General features: G+C 33.9%; 1 protein-coding gene across 1 annotated transcript; it reads left to right on the top strand.

Moving 5' to 3' along the window:
- The first annotated feature begins 14935 nt into the window (after nucleotides 1-14935).
- Nucleotides 14936-15787, top strand: LOC129223106 (uncharacterized). Its single transcript, XM_054857673.1, has one exon. It carries the CDS (start codon nucleotides 14936-14938, stop codon nucleotides 15785-15787), a length of 852 nt encoding a protein of 283 aa, XP_054713648.1.
- The last annotated feature ends 1535 nt before the right edge of the window (nucleotides 15788-17322 follow it).

Below are 17322 nucleotides of genomic sequence, written 5' to 3'. Positions count from 1 at the left end.
ACGTTCAGTCGACGTTTTCATTTTTGTTGCTAATGTCCGAAGTACTAATCGCCAGGGTTACCAAAACAAAGTTTCAGGGCATTGACAAACTTCACCAACTGAATATTTTGTTTAACAAAATTCTCGCTCTGCTAATAATTGCTAGCAGTAAAAAATCACTAAAAGGTTATATCTTGCCAGAGAATACATCCCATGTGCTTCAGTTTCAAGATGTCTGTCTTCACATGTGATGTAAACGATGACATATTTTGTTGTAGAAAGTCTGACATTTAATAAAAGGAATTAAATTTAAATTTTGGAAAATTTTAAGTTTTTCTATTATTATTATTATTATTATTATTATTATTATTATTATTATTATTCTGTTGCTTATTCTTTTAATTTCCGTGACTAAGAGTCACTGAAATGTCGGCATCTACCTCCCATTAATTTTAACTTCACACTAAAGAGAAAGGAATTGCTCAGAAACGGAAAATTAGTTCTGGAACTAAGGAAATACCAATGCCGGTACTTAAATTCGTAATTATTTTTAATTAATAAAATAATTACGAATAAAAATACTGCACTTTTTAAGTTGTACTTTGCGCTTTGTGAATTTATCAAGTGCACTATTAATGGCACTTAAACTCTGTACCATATGTGAATAAAACACTTCAGATTACTCAAACTCATATCAAAATAAAAATTTATCAATATTAAGTGTACACAAAAAACTATGCATCGTACATAGTAACTAATACGCAATTATAAGAATCTAGGGATGTAGTTAGTTTATAGTATAATTAATAGTATAATTAAAATGAGTGTATTTGCACTAAAATATTTATGAACAATGCATATTAAAGCAAAGTAATGAAATATATTTTTTTTCTGAAAAATTATGAAAAGAAAAAGGAAATTGGCTTTGTAAAACTTACTTTATTGTCCAGTCGATGAGTGCTTAAAAGATGGGGTGTAGCGTGCATGGAATATGCGGTAATTTTTGACTTCAGAATATTGTTAGGGGTAGTTAGTAAGTAAAAATACTAAAAGTCCCCGACCTTGAGAGGTGAGCTAAAGGTAGAAGAGGGGGGGGGAATAAATTTTTGGGGTTTTTTAATATATGTTGGAAACGGTGGAAGAAATGCGTTCAAAATAAAAATTCAAGCTAAATAAAGTTCCTATAGAACTGTTTCTACATATATTTGTCAAATTTCCAATAATTTTCAGGGTACCTATATGTTACGAAAAATAGATGGTTTTCGTAGAAATTCTCTCTTTTTGTCAAACATTTGCTCCTAGTGCCTCCCACTATCAGTTTTCACTAAAACTGTCAACCACAAAGCTGTAGAACTTTAAATTTCCTTTAATTTGATATGCTACTTTGTTGCATTTTATTCAACCAATCAAAAGTTATAGAATTTCAAACACGCACATTAATGGAAAAAAACTGGAACATTTGCCATTTACAAACATGAAACTGATTCGAAAGGATCGCGCACTTCCTGTTTCCTTAATGAATTTGGCAATTCTGATTGACAATGAAGAAGTATTTGTGAATTACTACTACAAAAATGTTACGCTTCCAGGTGGAAGGGCAGGGGGGGGGGGGAATTATCACTGTGTAACAAGGGGTAAGAGTAAAACGATGTGCTACATCAAGCAATTTTTATTAAGAATATGTTTATGAAAAGTAGCTCATGAAATGTACTTTGTGACTTAGATGGAGGGGGTCAAAAATGATGAAAAAAAAGTGTAACATCATTTATAGACAGCCCCTTACCAAGAAATCGGGCGAAGATTTGCAGAATTTCGTTTTTGCAGTATGAATTAGGTCCACACCCATGGCATTATTTAACGAAAGAAGACTGTGGAAAAGCAGAAAGTCAGCACTTCCTTAACAACAAATTTGTTAGAAGAAATTAATAGGTAAACATTTCAAAAGCCCCCGAACCTGGGGGATAAGAAATTAAAGGTGGGAAGGGGGGAGCCAATTTTTGTGGTTTTCGATTATATCTCGGAAATGGCAGAAAAAGTTCTTTTCCGAATAAAAGTGAAAACTAACTAAACTTATAGTGAAATTGTTTTCATACACATATCACATTTCCAATGGCTTTTTAGATATACGTTCTTGAAAACCAATAAGTTTGAAGGAAAAAAAAATCCTCGTTCTTTTTGTCTCAGAGTGTCCGTGACAAACAGGCACTCAAGGCATCTGTAATGTGCTGCAATCATGTGACATGGACCCTCACCGTTTTCTGTGTCTTGAAAAATCACCAGCTGAACATTTGAACTGCGGATTCAAACCTGATATCAAAGAAATACGAAGGCAACGCCCAGTCACCACTACATTCAGCTGACACGCAATCAAAAACAATAAATTTCTAACAAGTGCACTCAATTTCATTATTCTTATTAAAATGAATATGTGACGCTTTAGCATGATGATGAAATAAGGTAAATGTAATTGGTATGCGACTCTTTGTAATTACAGTTTTTATTACACTATCACTAATCATGTTTTGAAAGTGTTTCTATGAAATATGGACTGCCAGCAATTAGAAATTACAAAATATTGTACCAGCAGTGGAAAAGTTCTTCTAAAAAAATGATAATGCATTGATGTCATCCTCGTCTCCTTCGTCCTGGATATATATTTTGATTCCGTTGTTGCAACAGCCCTTGCAATGAAAGCATGCGGCAGAGTAGTTTAAGGTTGATTTTCTACAAGTGACCTCCCAGGGTTACATCTTTTCGTGCATCGGTCAAAATCATTTTCAAGATTCCCGTCAGTAGAAACATATCCAATTCCGAGAGTTTCGACACGAGTTGGTCATTCTCCTTTTCCAAACCCCAATCCGGTACTTCACCATTAAGTTCCTAGCTATACCTGGTAGTACGGGAGAGTTAGAGATCAGTTTTTATGTTTGCAGCTGTTTTGATAAATGATTTGTAGCGGAACTCGTTGAGTGACTTTATTGTCGCTGGAGCACCATACCATGAGAGATACATATGACCCCAGCGGCCTCAATGTATTAAAGAGAATAAGAACTCTTGATATATACCTTAAATACATGTTGTATGAATTTCTTAAGTTCCTCTTCCAGATTTTACCAGCAGAATGTTGTGATCAGTTGTGGATTTGTTTATAAAGAGAAAAACTAGGAGGATTTCCTCTCAAATAATAACTACCGAAGAATTTTTCCATCTGATGATAGCTGTCTTCGCAATATCAACGTCAGCATCACTCGAATCGTATTTGTTTCGTTTTTCTACAGTCTCATCATTAGCGGATTTGTCAGCTGACTGTTATTTTGAAAGTTAGACAGAAACCTTCGTTTGACCGTCGTTTCAATTTCCTAGCTGACATTGATGTCCACATGGTCGGTTTACACAGTCGTCCCTTTTTGCTAAACACTTTTGAGGACTAGGTATCCTCAGCAACAAAAAATTCAAATTTAATTGAATCTATGTCGTTATCAATGTACTTAAAAAGTATAAGAGTGCTGACTTTCTGCACTCACTCAGTCCACTAATTCATGCTGCCTATACGTAATTCTGGAAATTTTTGTCCGATTCTTGAGCAAATGGCTGTTCATATCTAAATAATGCCACACTTTTTTTTCAACATTTTTACCCCCTCCCCCCTCCCCTTTTGTCAGAAAGTATGTTATACAAGTTAAAGTTTCATAAACATATTCGTATTAAAAAATGCTTAATGTCACACGTCGTCTTCCTCTTTCCTTCCGCCTTGTCACAATTTCACACCCCTCCCCCCCTTAAACGTCATTTGTGTTGTAGTAATCCACAAGTAATTTTTATTATCCATCAGGATTGTCGAATTCATTGAGGAAAGAAGGAAGTGCTGGGTCCTTTCAAGTCAGTTTGAAATTTGTGAATGGCAAGTGTTCCATTTTTTTTGCCATGAATGTGCGTGTTTGAAGTTCTATAACTTTTGATTGGTTGAATAAAATGTAACAAAGTAGCATATCAAATTGAAGGGAAATTAAAGCTCCACAGCTTCTTACACCTTTCATGAATACTGATCCTGGGAGGCACTAGGAGCAAATGTTTGACAAAAAGAGAGAATTTCTTTCGAAAATAATCGATATTTCATAACATTAATGGAAATTGGACACTTGTCTAAAAGAGACTTGTCTTAATAAAACTTATCTTAGTTTGTATATTTTTTTTTATTTTTCATTGTTAAATGCAGTTTAATAGTACAGAAAAGTTGTTAATTGCTCTAAATGTCTAATTTATGTAGTTGACGAAATCAAGATGAAAAATCTCGCAGTGAACCGGCTTTTTTTCCCTATGATTTGTAATCCAAGAAAAGTTAGCTGCAGCCCAATGAAGTCAAAAGTAGCACTATTACGACTCTAAATGGCGGATCAGGTGGATAATATGATTCTGTGCTGCCTGTGCTGCACATATGTGACGAACTGTGCGCAAGAGTGACCAAAAAACATTAATTAAAAAAAATATAAATAAAAAAATAACGACTTAACAGCACTACGAGTGTGACGATTGATCTTTCTACTTTCCGCTTTAGTAATTATGGAATTTTTTATAATGCTCTGAGTTTCTAAAATGAGGCAGTGAGAAGCAAAGGGATGTATGGGGAAAAATTAAAAACTTGGATATAACAAAAACAAATTGAAGATTAACCTCTCCTCTGTTTTAGGGCAAGAGATAGCACTAGTAGCCCTGGTAGTTGCTGCTATACAACATGATTTAGACAAAAAAATATTGGATGCCTATCTAGGACGTTATCTTCAAACGCATTTTACTCAAAATTTGAAAATGTTTAGTTACATATGTTTGCTTCTCACTGCCTTAAATCTGATTGATTATGTTTCTATATTGCTTTTCAAGATTTGTTTCAATTTTTCGAAGTTCGGTATCACTTTTTGGCATTTTTCTTATAGCTTGTCTTATTAGTGTCCGTTTTTCTAATAAGGCCAATTTCCCATTTTTTGTTAAACTGCTGACAAATATAATTTAAACTAAAATTTTGGCATGGGCTCTTTTTTTTCTAATTTTTCACTAATGTACAAAAATTAAAGCCAATTGAATCTTAAATGCAAGATATATTAGGCTCCGAACCTTATGTTGGTCTTATTTTGCAAATAACAGTTTTTGATTTTTTTAGAAAGGAAATCCAACTTAAATTTCACTTTTATTATAGGAACAGTTACTTGGTACATTTCTCTTTTAATACTAATATTCACTTTCATCATAAATATACACATTAAAGAATGAAAATTAAAAATAAATATTTTAGCATGTGGTCCATTCATGGCTACCGGTTGCTATGGATGGACCATCGAGTTTCCATGGAAGGATCATATTCTCAAATTTAAAAAAATCAATGCCTTATTTACAAATATTTATAACAGACGATCAATAAACACTACAAATAACAAAAAGACATAAAAAAAGATTTATTTTCTAATTTTTTTCTTTTTTCTTTTCCATTTTTTTTTATGACTAAGATGAACATAAAAACAAACCCAACACTCACACAACACACAGCTGTTGTAATCCTACCTCATTCAACACTTGATATTTTTTTTCCAACCTGTGCAACACAGTTTCTTAGCTAATATCTTTTTAAATTCTTTTGAACTGTTGGAAGTTTTGTTATATCTATTTTAAAAATTTTCGTTCGACGCGAGATTGTACTTGCTCTCTAAAATGTCAAAGACATTATTAACCATTGATTAACTGAAACCAGAGGCTTCAGTCTCAGAAAACCACAGAATATTAGTCCTAACAGAATTTTTGCCTTAATCAAATCTGCGGGACATGTTATTTTTCTCAGCCTCTTGAAATGCCGCTCCCTTCAAATTTTCGGAAGTAATTCCAAAAACGTCTTCTCTAGTTTTAAAATATAATTAACTATGTAGATTCCTATTTCGGAGGGCTTATCTCCTAAATTTCTAACAAGTTACTAAGGTAATAACAAACTGGTTTTTATCTTCCATGCGACTGTTTAAATATGCTTTCAGGATTCTATATTGTTGGCAGACTTCGTTAAGGTCCATGCCACCATTTCTGTAAGATACTCCAGCACGTTAGATACTCTCATTTGTTCACTGACCATATTTCACTAATTTTTACATTTTTCTGGATCAGCAAAAGTATTTGAAACTGTATTATTATATTTGAAACGGTTAATGAATTTATAAAAATTTTGAGTTGAAATTATAATAAAGTAAAATGTTCATCTTTCATGAGTTTTCCTGAATTACTCAGAAACTTTTTTTCATTATTGTCGTATTTATTTTAAAATAATTGAGCAATTTTCAAAGGTAATTGAGCTGAAGTTACAACAATATTTGAAATTTTCCAATAATGAGCCACTTTGTTAGGTGGTCCATTCGTGGAAAGACTTAGTGATCCAAGGATAGCAACTGCGTCATTTTGAAAATTCTTATAGGTGTTACTGCTGTGCCGAATCATGATGAAACATGAGGAATGGGGAATTGTACTTGAAAAGGCACTCTTTTTAGTCAATGCTCACGTTTAATTGATCAGTGATATTCAAAGCATGTTATAACTAAATGAAAGTCTCAATAATTAGTAAGATAATGGAAGAAATCTTATCTGACCTATTAACAATATGATGAAGTGATTTATCTACTTTACTACTCTGCAGTAGACAGTTTTCAGCCAAAAGAAGGTACTAAAACTGATTACGCGTCTACAAAAACTCTGTTAAGAGAAATGTCTTCGCGGACTTAGTCATGGAACAGAATCATTGACAGCAACCTTTCCATGTAGTTGGGGACAACCTAACCCGGCAGCATCGCAATGCTGTGATATGGATCTGCGTTGCCTTCACAATGCTGCCAGGTTAGGTTTGCATTGACTATAATCAGTGATGACATGCAACGTTTCCCAAAATTTTCACTTTTTTGGGAGTTGTTACCGATGTTTCATAAAAAATATATTTAAATTTAAACAGGTATATTTTTTTCAAATAAGCAACTTATTTGATAAGAAAACAGATGAAAAACTTAAACGTACTATATTGCAGCCTTAAAATCAGCACCCATACCACTAAAAATACATAACAAAATAGTCAAGCTTTGCTATTTACTGCAAGAAGTGTTAAAATAACTGCTAAAAAGACAAAAATCCTTCATATAAACATCATTGTCTTAGAAATAAGACACTAAGATTGTTAATCCTAATAAAAATTGCTAAATTTTTTACTTCCTTTTACAAAAAAGGAAGTATTGCATTCGCGAAAAAATTTTCACTCAAAAATCGACCTTAATTTCCATTTTGCTCACCCCCGAATGAATGTTGAGTTTTTTTTTCGACTCGACCACACGTGGATAAGTGCCTAAGAACGTATGGACACGCGAAATATCCATTTTGACTATTCCCGAGTCAGTTACATCGAGTTTTCTCGTAACGTCTGTATGTACGTATGTATGTGAGTATGCGTATGTGCGTATGTATGTCGCATAACTCAAGAACCGTATGTCCTAGAAAGTTCAACTTTGGTACGTAGACTCCTAGTGGAGTTTAGTTGTGCACCTCCCCTTTTGGTTCATTCGGGTGTTTTTAAGGGGGTCTTTCGCGCCCTTTTTGGGAAGAAATCATTGTTAATTTCGATGTATACTTAAGTGGTGTTATAATTTGGCGGACACTTGGCAATATATCGCCAGTCTTTTGGCCGCAAAGTTTTGTCGTCAACTTGGCGACAAATTTGGCGATTTTATTTTAAATCTGGTTTTAATTTGGCCACTGTTGGTGATATTTAGAGAGTAAACTATTGAATTACATTAAAATTACCAATAATGTGGAAAATGTCATTAAATTGGAGTAATGTCATTACATTGGAGTAAAAAGAAGTTATTTGAGGCACACATCAGCTCGTTTTTCTTTGAACGACTGAGTGAAAAAATTTTTTAATAACAGTAATAAATTTTTAATAATTCTTGATAACAGTGTGATCAACAACAAAACATATTCATAACAAAATGTATACATTGACATAGGTGCTGAGAGAGGTAAGTTGATACGAGAGAAAGTATATAGAGAAGGGGACAAGCCTAAACCTGTTTGCTCAGGCAGCCCGTGAAAGAAGTAGAAATTATAATTTACAGTGCCTGAAGGCACTGTAAACTACAACTTCTGCAGGCTTCACAGTTAGCAAACCCCTCATCATAGAGTTGTGATCAAAATTATGGTTTTATTAATAAATAGAATTTTACAAGCGTTGGCTTGAGTGGATTTCAATTGAAGTCCAGACTGTTGCTGTTTAGTTCATGTAAAACTATACTTCAAGGAGAGTAATGTGCAATAGTATCAATTTTTGTAACATTCTTAATTTAGTAGTTAAGTTGAATTAAACATTACGAGTGATGTGTGAGCAAGTTGATACATATGGTTTTATCAACGTAAAATATGCCCTAATATATCAAAATCTGTCACTTACGTTTTCATTGCAAGAAAATGGTATAGACAAAAAACGACGGGTCGATTAAAAAAAAAAAAAAAAGACTTAGACATTTCATAAACCATATGAGGCCGTGATAAGCAAAGGGATGTAAGTGGCAAAATTAAAATTTTAGAGATAACCAGTACAAACGGTAGGTGAACCTCTCTTCTGTCTTGGGGCCACAGATACTAATAGTAGCCCTGGTAGGTGCTGCTGTACAGAATGATTTAGAAAAAAAATCAATGAAATCCTACCTAGAACGTTCTCTTTGTACGCGTTTTACTCAAAACTTGAAAATGTCCACTTACATCCCTTTGCTTCTCACTGCCTCATGTGAAGATATCAAAGAATAAGCGAAGATTTTGCGAGATGCGGTCATACTACCTTATGAGTTAGACGGAATGACTTCTCATTTAACCCTGAAAATAACGCCAAGATATTCTATTATCACTCTGAGGAGACGGTATATTAGAAAAAAATATGAATATAATGGCTTAATAGTCAATATGGGTTACGTTAAGCTGAACATATGTTTTCCTGATAACCTCAAACTTGAATTTCAAGAATACATAGCACGTTTCTTGGACTAACTAACACGTCCATGGACTAACTATGTAAAATTTTAATTTACTGTATGAACTGCCTATCGCAATCATGCTTCTTATTAAAGGGCTTGATAAATGGATTAACTGTCGTATCAAAAGGCAGAAAATGAAACTTTAAAGTTCTCCAATCTTCATATGCACAACAGTCAGGGAAAGATTAGAGAAAGAAGTAGCAGAATGCAAATGATAGCAATGAAAAGCTTATGTAACTTGGAAGGAACGTACACAAATGAGACAACCGAAAATCAAAGCAAAATTAGTTTCAAATAAGTCGGTAGAAATTGAATCTGATCCGAAGAGGAGGGAACTTTATGCCCCTAGTATGTATGGAACATTATTCTAATTCAAAACCGAGACTGGATACAGAGTATTTCATGCCTAAACTATGCACATATTGAATATGGAATGGACGCAAAAATATATATTTGTATTCACTGTGCATCTGATTTTTATTTTCTGATTCTGACTAGCTCTCTGAAACTAATTTTTCAGCCCTTTATTTTCATTTAGCAGTTTATGGTTTCCATTTCTACATTTGAAATGTCATTCACCTAATTAAATTGCTATATGTTAGTCAGGGAAAGATTAGAGAAAGAAGTAGCAGAATGCAAATGATAGCAATGAAAAGCTTATGTAACTTGGAAGGAACGTACACAAATGAGACAACCGAAAATCAAAGCAAAATTAGTTTCAAATAAGTCGGTAGAAATTGAATCTGATCCGAAGAGGAGGGAACTTTATGCCCCTAGTATGTATGGAACATTATTCTAATTCAAAACCGAGACTGGATACAGAGTATTTCATGCCTAAACTATGCACATATTGAATATGGAATGGACGCAAAAATATATATTTGTATTCACTGTGCATCTGATTTTTATTTTCTGATTCTGACTAGCTCTCTGAAACTAATTTTTCAGCCCTTTATTTTCATTTAGCAGTTTATGGTTTCCATTTCTACATTTGAAATGTCATTCAGCTAAATAAAATGCTTATATGTTCTATGTAAAGTGTTCTTTTAAATTACCTTAGTCACATGAAATAATATGCAATGCAATGGTATCAGGTTTCTCCCACGTGGGGATTACTAATACTAATCAGGGTTTATATTTTTATAAAAAATAGAAGAAAACATGGTAGTAGTTATAACTTTAAAGTAGCACGGTTAAATGCGCAAAGGAGGAAAGTATATTCATGCATTTTTACTAACTAAAAAAAGCAAAGTGCTTGCACTAAAAAAAAGTCGTAATTTATCCCACTCCCCCTACTATATGAGCAGTTCTTTAAACAATGCATACTCTCAAATAAGGCTTTGAAGTAAAACCAATAATAAACAGAAAGTATTTCGCTTTAAATTTGTTATTACTTTCAATTTAATTCAATCCAATTCCTATTTGGGACTTGTTTGAACTAAAGGCAGTAATGAAAAAAAGAGAACCCATTTTCAGGTAAATGAAATTTTAACTCAACGAAATGTCGGTGGAACGTACTTTTGCTGCATTGACAAATTCAGAGCAATAAATCCTTTTATGAAGCATTTTGTAATAGACTTATTTTTATAGAACTGTCACATTCTATTAGATACACTCAAAAAAAGTAATAAGATTTCAATGAAACTTTAAAATACAGACTTAGAGAAATTGCAAACTCCTTCAGTTACAATTTTTCTGTAGGAAAAGTGTACTTGGTTCTGACACTAAGTATGATTACACCATCAAAATAGAGCACTGCTTTATGGTATTAAAATTACTTATTTAAAATAGCTGTGTATTTATTTTTAAAAGCGCTGGTTATTTAAAAAAATATATATATACAAGAGTCTTATTTTTTCTTGCATATGAAGATGCAATTTACTGTGAGTGGCTTTATTAAATATTTCATACAACAAGCGAATGTGAATCTTTAAGATACAGAGTCCATTTCTATGCAAATTGGATATGAATCTTGAGCAATAACAATATATGAGCTATAAAAATGATTTTCTCTCTGTATTTGAAATATATGTGATATGCTTCATATTTCTTCATTTGAGCTATCGTGGTTTTATTTATATTTTAAGGTTCATTATGTTATTAAAAAATTGCAGATGCTAAAATCATTATTATTCAAACATCAAGTACACATCGTGTTATTATTTTTATTACATATAATTCCTTCTATTAATTTGTATTATTTTCCGTACTCTGTTTGCGTTACGCTGTTGATTTTCTGCAGATATTAATCTCTTCAATCAATGACTATCATGAAACCAGACTATTTATCCCATATATTTTTTGTCATTAAACAATCGTATTTTCAGATTTTTAATGCGCCACATTGCTGTGATTAGTGTAGTATTACATAGATATAAACACATTTCATTCTTCTTTATTTCCCATTTGTTTACAGACTAGTAAATCGCCCGTCAAGCTATGACGGGTGGGAGCAGCCATTATGGCCGACTCAGAAGATGAAGCTTTCTATGCCGCTCTTCAAAACTGCTATGACCAGATTGAAACTGCGATAAATTCGAAGTGCAATATGAGTCAGCACGTTCGTGAGGATGCCAGACATGCAATGAGTGAGTTGAAATGCTTAATTGCTAAGAACTTTGAACGTGTCAAGTCGATTAATTATCGTGAGGCTTGTAAGGAAAGCAAAGCCTTAAAGACATTTTTACACAACCAGCTTGTGAGCAGAAACTTTATGCCCAGGCGGTGGTAGCGCCATCTATTGACGTTGTAAACAAAATCATTCGCCTAAGAAAAAATTTAATCTTGTTCTTACCTCTGATGAAACAAAAAAGTATTCTTGTGATGATATTAAAAGGGTCATGAAAGCTCAAATCAACCCAATAGATGCTAAGCTAGGAGTTAATGGTATAAAAAAATTTGCTAATGATAAGGTGCTTGTGGAATGCAACTCTGAAGATGATAGAAATAGACTTATGATTGCTGTGAAGGACAAGTGCAGTGAACTCGTTCCTTCCCTCCCAATGAAGAAGCTTCCTTCTATCATTGTCAAATATGTTCCTAATAGTGCTGATGATGATGTATTAATTTCTGCTATCAAAGAGCAAAATCCGGACATTGTTTCCAATGAAGATGATTTTAATTTGACAAAAATTCAGTTTACTATGAAGAAATTCGGAGATAATAGGCATATTATTTTGAATGTTCACCCAAACATTCACAAGCAATCTCTGCAGATTAATATCCTTAAGATTGACTGGTGTATGTGCATGGTGGAGGATTTCGTTGTTATTAAAAGGTGTTTCAAGTGCCTTGGTTACTTTCATAAATCCAGCGATTGTAGGAGTAATATTACTTGTTTTATTTGTGCGGGAGACCATAAGAGTTCTGATTGTGATAGAAGAAATTCGCAAGTTTGTTCTAATTGCGTCAAGTTTAACAAAAAAACTAAGAATCCATCCAAAAGGGTCAGTGTTGATCACAAGCCTTATGCCAAATGTTGTAGTACTGATCTTTTTATGAGAAATGTTGCTATATCTCGTATCAAATATGAATAATTTGTCTTCTGCTCTTTTACGTGTTGTTCAACTTAACCTGCATAGGTCTAAGAGTGCTACTCAGCAGCTCATTGCGTACATGAATTCCTTCAACATTTATGTGGCCTTGATTCAGGAGCCGCATTCTTTCAACGGAAAATTGCCCGGTTTTCCCGCTTCCTAATTTTTTTTTTTTTTTTTTTTGACTATAATGCTGAAACTGTCAAATCTGCTATTATTTTACGTTCTGGAAAGAATTTTGGATTTATGAACTTTAATAATTCAAATTATAAAATGGTTTTCGTGGACATTTCTATCAATGGCGAAATGTTTCATTTATTTCTTACTACTTTGAACCTTCACGAAATATTGAAGCGGGCCTGCTATCACTCTCTCAAGTCTTTGCTGGTAAGAACCTCGCTCGCTTGATTTGGGGTATGGACGCCAACAGTAAATCTGTTATCTTGGCTAGCCCTTATAGTGACTCTAGAGGAGTGAAACTGAGTGATTTTTTTGGCACTTGGCAACTCTTTGTTGTGAATGAGGATTTTGGACCAACTTTTTCTTCCGTGCAAGGTAGTAGTTATATTGACGTCACTGCAGTTGGATGTGAATTATTGAATTGTATTAATAACTGGTGCATTCCTGATCACGACTCACTCTCTGACCATAGGTTGATTTCATTCGAGATTGCGCTTCCTCTGTCATTTGCTCCTAATTGTTCTGATACTAAGCTTTTTAATTTCAAGCGTGCTAATTGGATAAGTTTTCAAGAATATTGTTTGAATTAAATACATAATCTTAATTTAGATAAGTTGATTCAGGAGTGTTCCGAGGCCTCTGCCTTGGATGGACTGGTACTAATTTTTAAAGAACTTTTTACTGAAGGCGCACGGAATTTCATTCCTCATAAGAACGTTCACAAACGAACTGTACATTGGTGGTCAACCGAAATTTCTATTATGAGGAAGCAATTAAATGCAGCAAGGCGTAGGTTTCAAAGGATTAGAAATCCTCCCATTCGTGCTATGTACAAAGAAAAATATGATCAAATTAAATCTAAATATAAGGTTAAGTTAAAAGAAGCTAAATTTAAATCTTGGAAATATTTTTTATCTGGTGTTCCCAACAGCAATGTTTGGAAAAAACTATATCACGGGATGAAGAACAACTTTAAAAGGCGTATTGAGATTTCTTGCATTGATCTTCCAAGTGGTAATGCTACTATCAGTTATGAGGAGTCAGTTACTGCTATCTTGGAGAACTCCTTTCCTCGTGATCAAACTGGCAATGACATATTTTTTTACAAGATATTACGTGAGGACATTAATGATGATTATAATGTCAGCAATGATGTCCCCTTCACGGTTGCAGAGGTGAATGATGTTATTAAACACCTTAAGCCGAACAAGTCTCCTGGACCTGATAATATTGCGAATGAAATGATCAGAAGTTTTCATGAATGCTGCCCTACGACACTGTTTCTTCTGTTTAATGCTTGTTTTAGACTTTCCGCTTTTCCTTCTCGCTGGAAACTTTCAAAAATTGTGACGATTCCTAAGAATCTTCACTTTGGTCATCCTCATCTTAATAACATTAGATGTATTAGCCTTCTGCCTTGTCTTGGTAAAGTTCTAGAATTTCTTCTCACCCGGAGACTCTCATGGCACTTGGCTAAGAACAATATTCTATGCTCTGACCAATACGGTTTTACACCGAATAAATCTGCTGAAGGTGCCCTCTCTCGCTTATGCGAGATTGTTGTATATGGCAAAAGAAAAAACCTTTTTTTACTGACTTGGTATTTATGGATATCAAGGGAGCATTTGATAACGCGTAGTGGCCTGCTGTTATTGATCTACTTAAAAAAGCTCGAGTTCTTGCAAATATCTTAAATCTTTACAAAAAGATCTTACACAATCGATTTGCTGAGCTTACTCTTGGGGATGCCAAGAAAGTGTGTCAATTGGAGAAAGGCTTTCAGTATGTGGTCCCAGTTTGTGGAATTTAGTTATTAATGATCTATTACAAAAACTTTCGTCATTTATTGGATGTTTTAAAATTGCTTTTGCGGATGATTTACTACTTAATTTTCAAGGAAAAGATTTCCATAATGTTTGTACTCTTGCACAAGATGTACTTGATTTTACTGTGGAAAGGTCAAGGCTCTTCAAGCTTGAGTTTCATCCAATTAAAACAAAAGCTATGATTGTACATAAGAGAACACTTAACTACGCACTTTTGAATCTAAAATTGGTAATTGCCCAACAGAAAGCGTCGAGGAAATGAAATACCTTGGAGTTATCATTGATTTTAAATTCCAATGGAAAAAGCACATTTCTTTTCTTTCGAGTAAGATTGAGAAGCTTATTTGTGGATTTTATTGCATATGTCGCAACAACTATGGAATTACCATGGATACTGCGAAACTCATTTATAATCAAGGGCTACTGCCGGTTATCTATTATGCCTCATGCATCTGGGGAACAGCTTAAAGAAGAAAATAAATCGCAAAGAAATCAGAAAACTGCAGAGAAGAGTCCTTTGAGAATCGTTAAACCTTACCGAACGGTGAGTTACGAAGTCATTTTTGCTCTGGTCGGTGCGCCTCCTTTGGACATAGTCATTTGCAACACGATGCTTGCTCGAGATGCTTATCTCCGCTCCGTTCGGGATGTTCATTTAAATAGTACTCTCTCTCCCTCCGATCTTCCTCATCCCTCTAAAAGGGTTCCTATTTCACTTGTAGATTTCAATGCCACTAATTTGAACAACTATGATTTTGTTTGCTTCACAGACGGCAGTAAGATCAATGAGAGAGTCGGACTAGCATTTGTTTTGTATCAGCATGAGATTGAGTTCTCAATTCATCAGTTCCGTATCAGTGACAACTGTTCCGTTTTCCAAGTCGAGCTCTTGTGCTTAAATTTCGCAGTGAAACACGTCTCGAATTTTCTTGGAGCTAAAGTACTGATTTGCAGTGATTCTCTTTCTTCTCTTTTTTCTCTTTTGAATGTCAGAAGTTTTGAAAAGCTCATTGTGGAAGTTCAAAGCATTATATGCAATATTAATTCACACGATATTTGTGTCGGTTTTACCCATGTGCGAGGCCACTCAGGAATTCGAGGAAATGAAAGAGCTGATGCTTTAGCAAAAGAGGCTACTCGTTTACCTTTTTCCTTAGATGTAGCTAATCCTCCCTCGTTCTGGAAACTGTTCTACTCTAAGAAAGCTGCTAAGGATTGGAATTCATAGTATCTGTCTTCAAGTAAGGGAAAATGAGCCAAGCGCTTCCTTCCCACTGTTTTCTTTAGATTGAAACGGCAACACCTCAAAACTGATTTTTTTGTCACTCAGTTTCTTACTGGACATGGTAATTTCAAAGAGTACTTGTATAAATTTAATATTTCTACTAGTAACGTGTGTGATTGTGGACAGGATATTGAAAATCCAGAACACTTGCTGTTTCGTTGCAACCGTTTTAACCCCCCAGAGAGAAATTCTTATGCGGGAGCTGAGGAAGTTGTCCGTTTCCTGGCCTCCTGTTCCTTCTGCTCTGGTTCAGATCGTCGAGACTTTTTCTCTTTTTAAACGTTTTATTTATTCAGTTGTTTGACCTTTTTGTATGTGTGTGTGTGTGTGTGTTTTATTGTTTATTCGTTGTTAATTGTTTGTATGTTGTGCTCATTTTATTTTGTGTATTTTGTACTTTTGTGCGTCTTACATTCTGACCCTACGTGATACTATGTGGTGCATAGGGAGTTTTTTTTTTATTAGACACAAAAAGAAAGATATGACGGGTGAAAATTGCTTCTACATTTGAACGAAGCAATTGCCTGTTTAATGATATTTGATAATTAAAATTTTAACCTTTACTTCAACGGATTAACGCTAAACTGCACATACATACCCACACACTCATGCCTCGACACAAACACACACGCCTACATACGAACACACTCGTGATCGCGAAAACCATAATTTGAATTCAAAATGCCATAATTCAAATTAATTTATGTTTTTCTTTTTAAACTGAATGTATCCAGATCAAATTTAGGCAATGATGACATTTTTGTACGAGTGGGGCTCCCAGTTGCCGCTTTTTAATGGGACATTGCTGAATCATGCACATAAAGAGTGTCAGGGGACTTCCTTTTCCACATTATCACCTTCTCTGGCCTGAACGATGCCTTGATTTGTCACAAGTTGAGCATTACTGGGATCACTTAAGACGGTAAGTTGGAGGAGAGGGGGGGGGGGGGCAGCTATGAGTTTAATTGAATTAGTTGCGCGTTTACAACTGTGATTCATGACGACGCAGGACGTAGTACGAGACTGCTACATTCACTCTGTAGGTGTTTCAACAGAATACTGAAATATCCATTTATTTTGGATTTTTCCTGTTGTAAATGATCGTTTCACGTTCGTTTTGTAATAGCTTTCTAATATTGATGTTGCCATCACGAGAGTAACTTTTTTTAAAAGAACAAATTTTTGAAGTTCAACTTTATTGTTTAGATTAGCAATTTATATATATATATATATATATATATATATATATATATATATATATATATATATATATATATATATATATATATATATATATATATATATATATATATATATATATATATATATATATATATACAATTCTGAATTTCTATTTATAACAAATATGGCTCACACAGCATTACAACAGAAATGATGAACTTCCTTCCATTATAAACTGAATATTTACTGATGGAGGCTCTTAATTTTTTCCTTTGAAATTTTTATAGATAAACATC

This window comes from Uloborus diversus, chromosome 5 (genome assembly GCF_026930045.1).
Source record: "Uloborus diversus isolate 005 chromosome 5, Udiv.v.3.1, whole genome shotgun sequence".
In the NCBI taxonomy this organism is placed as follows: Eukaryota; Metazoa; Arthropoda; class Arachnida; order Araneae; family Uloboridae; genus Uloborus; species Uloborus diversus.
Note: the sequence above shows the minus strand (reverse complement) of the source record. Positions and strands in the feature narration are given on the sequence as shown.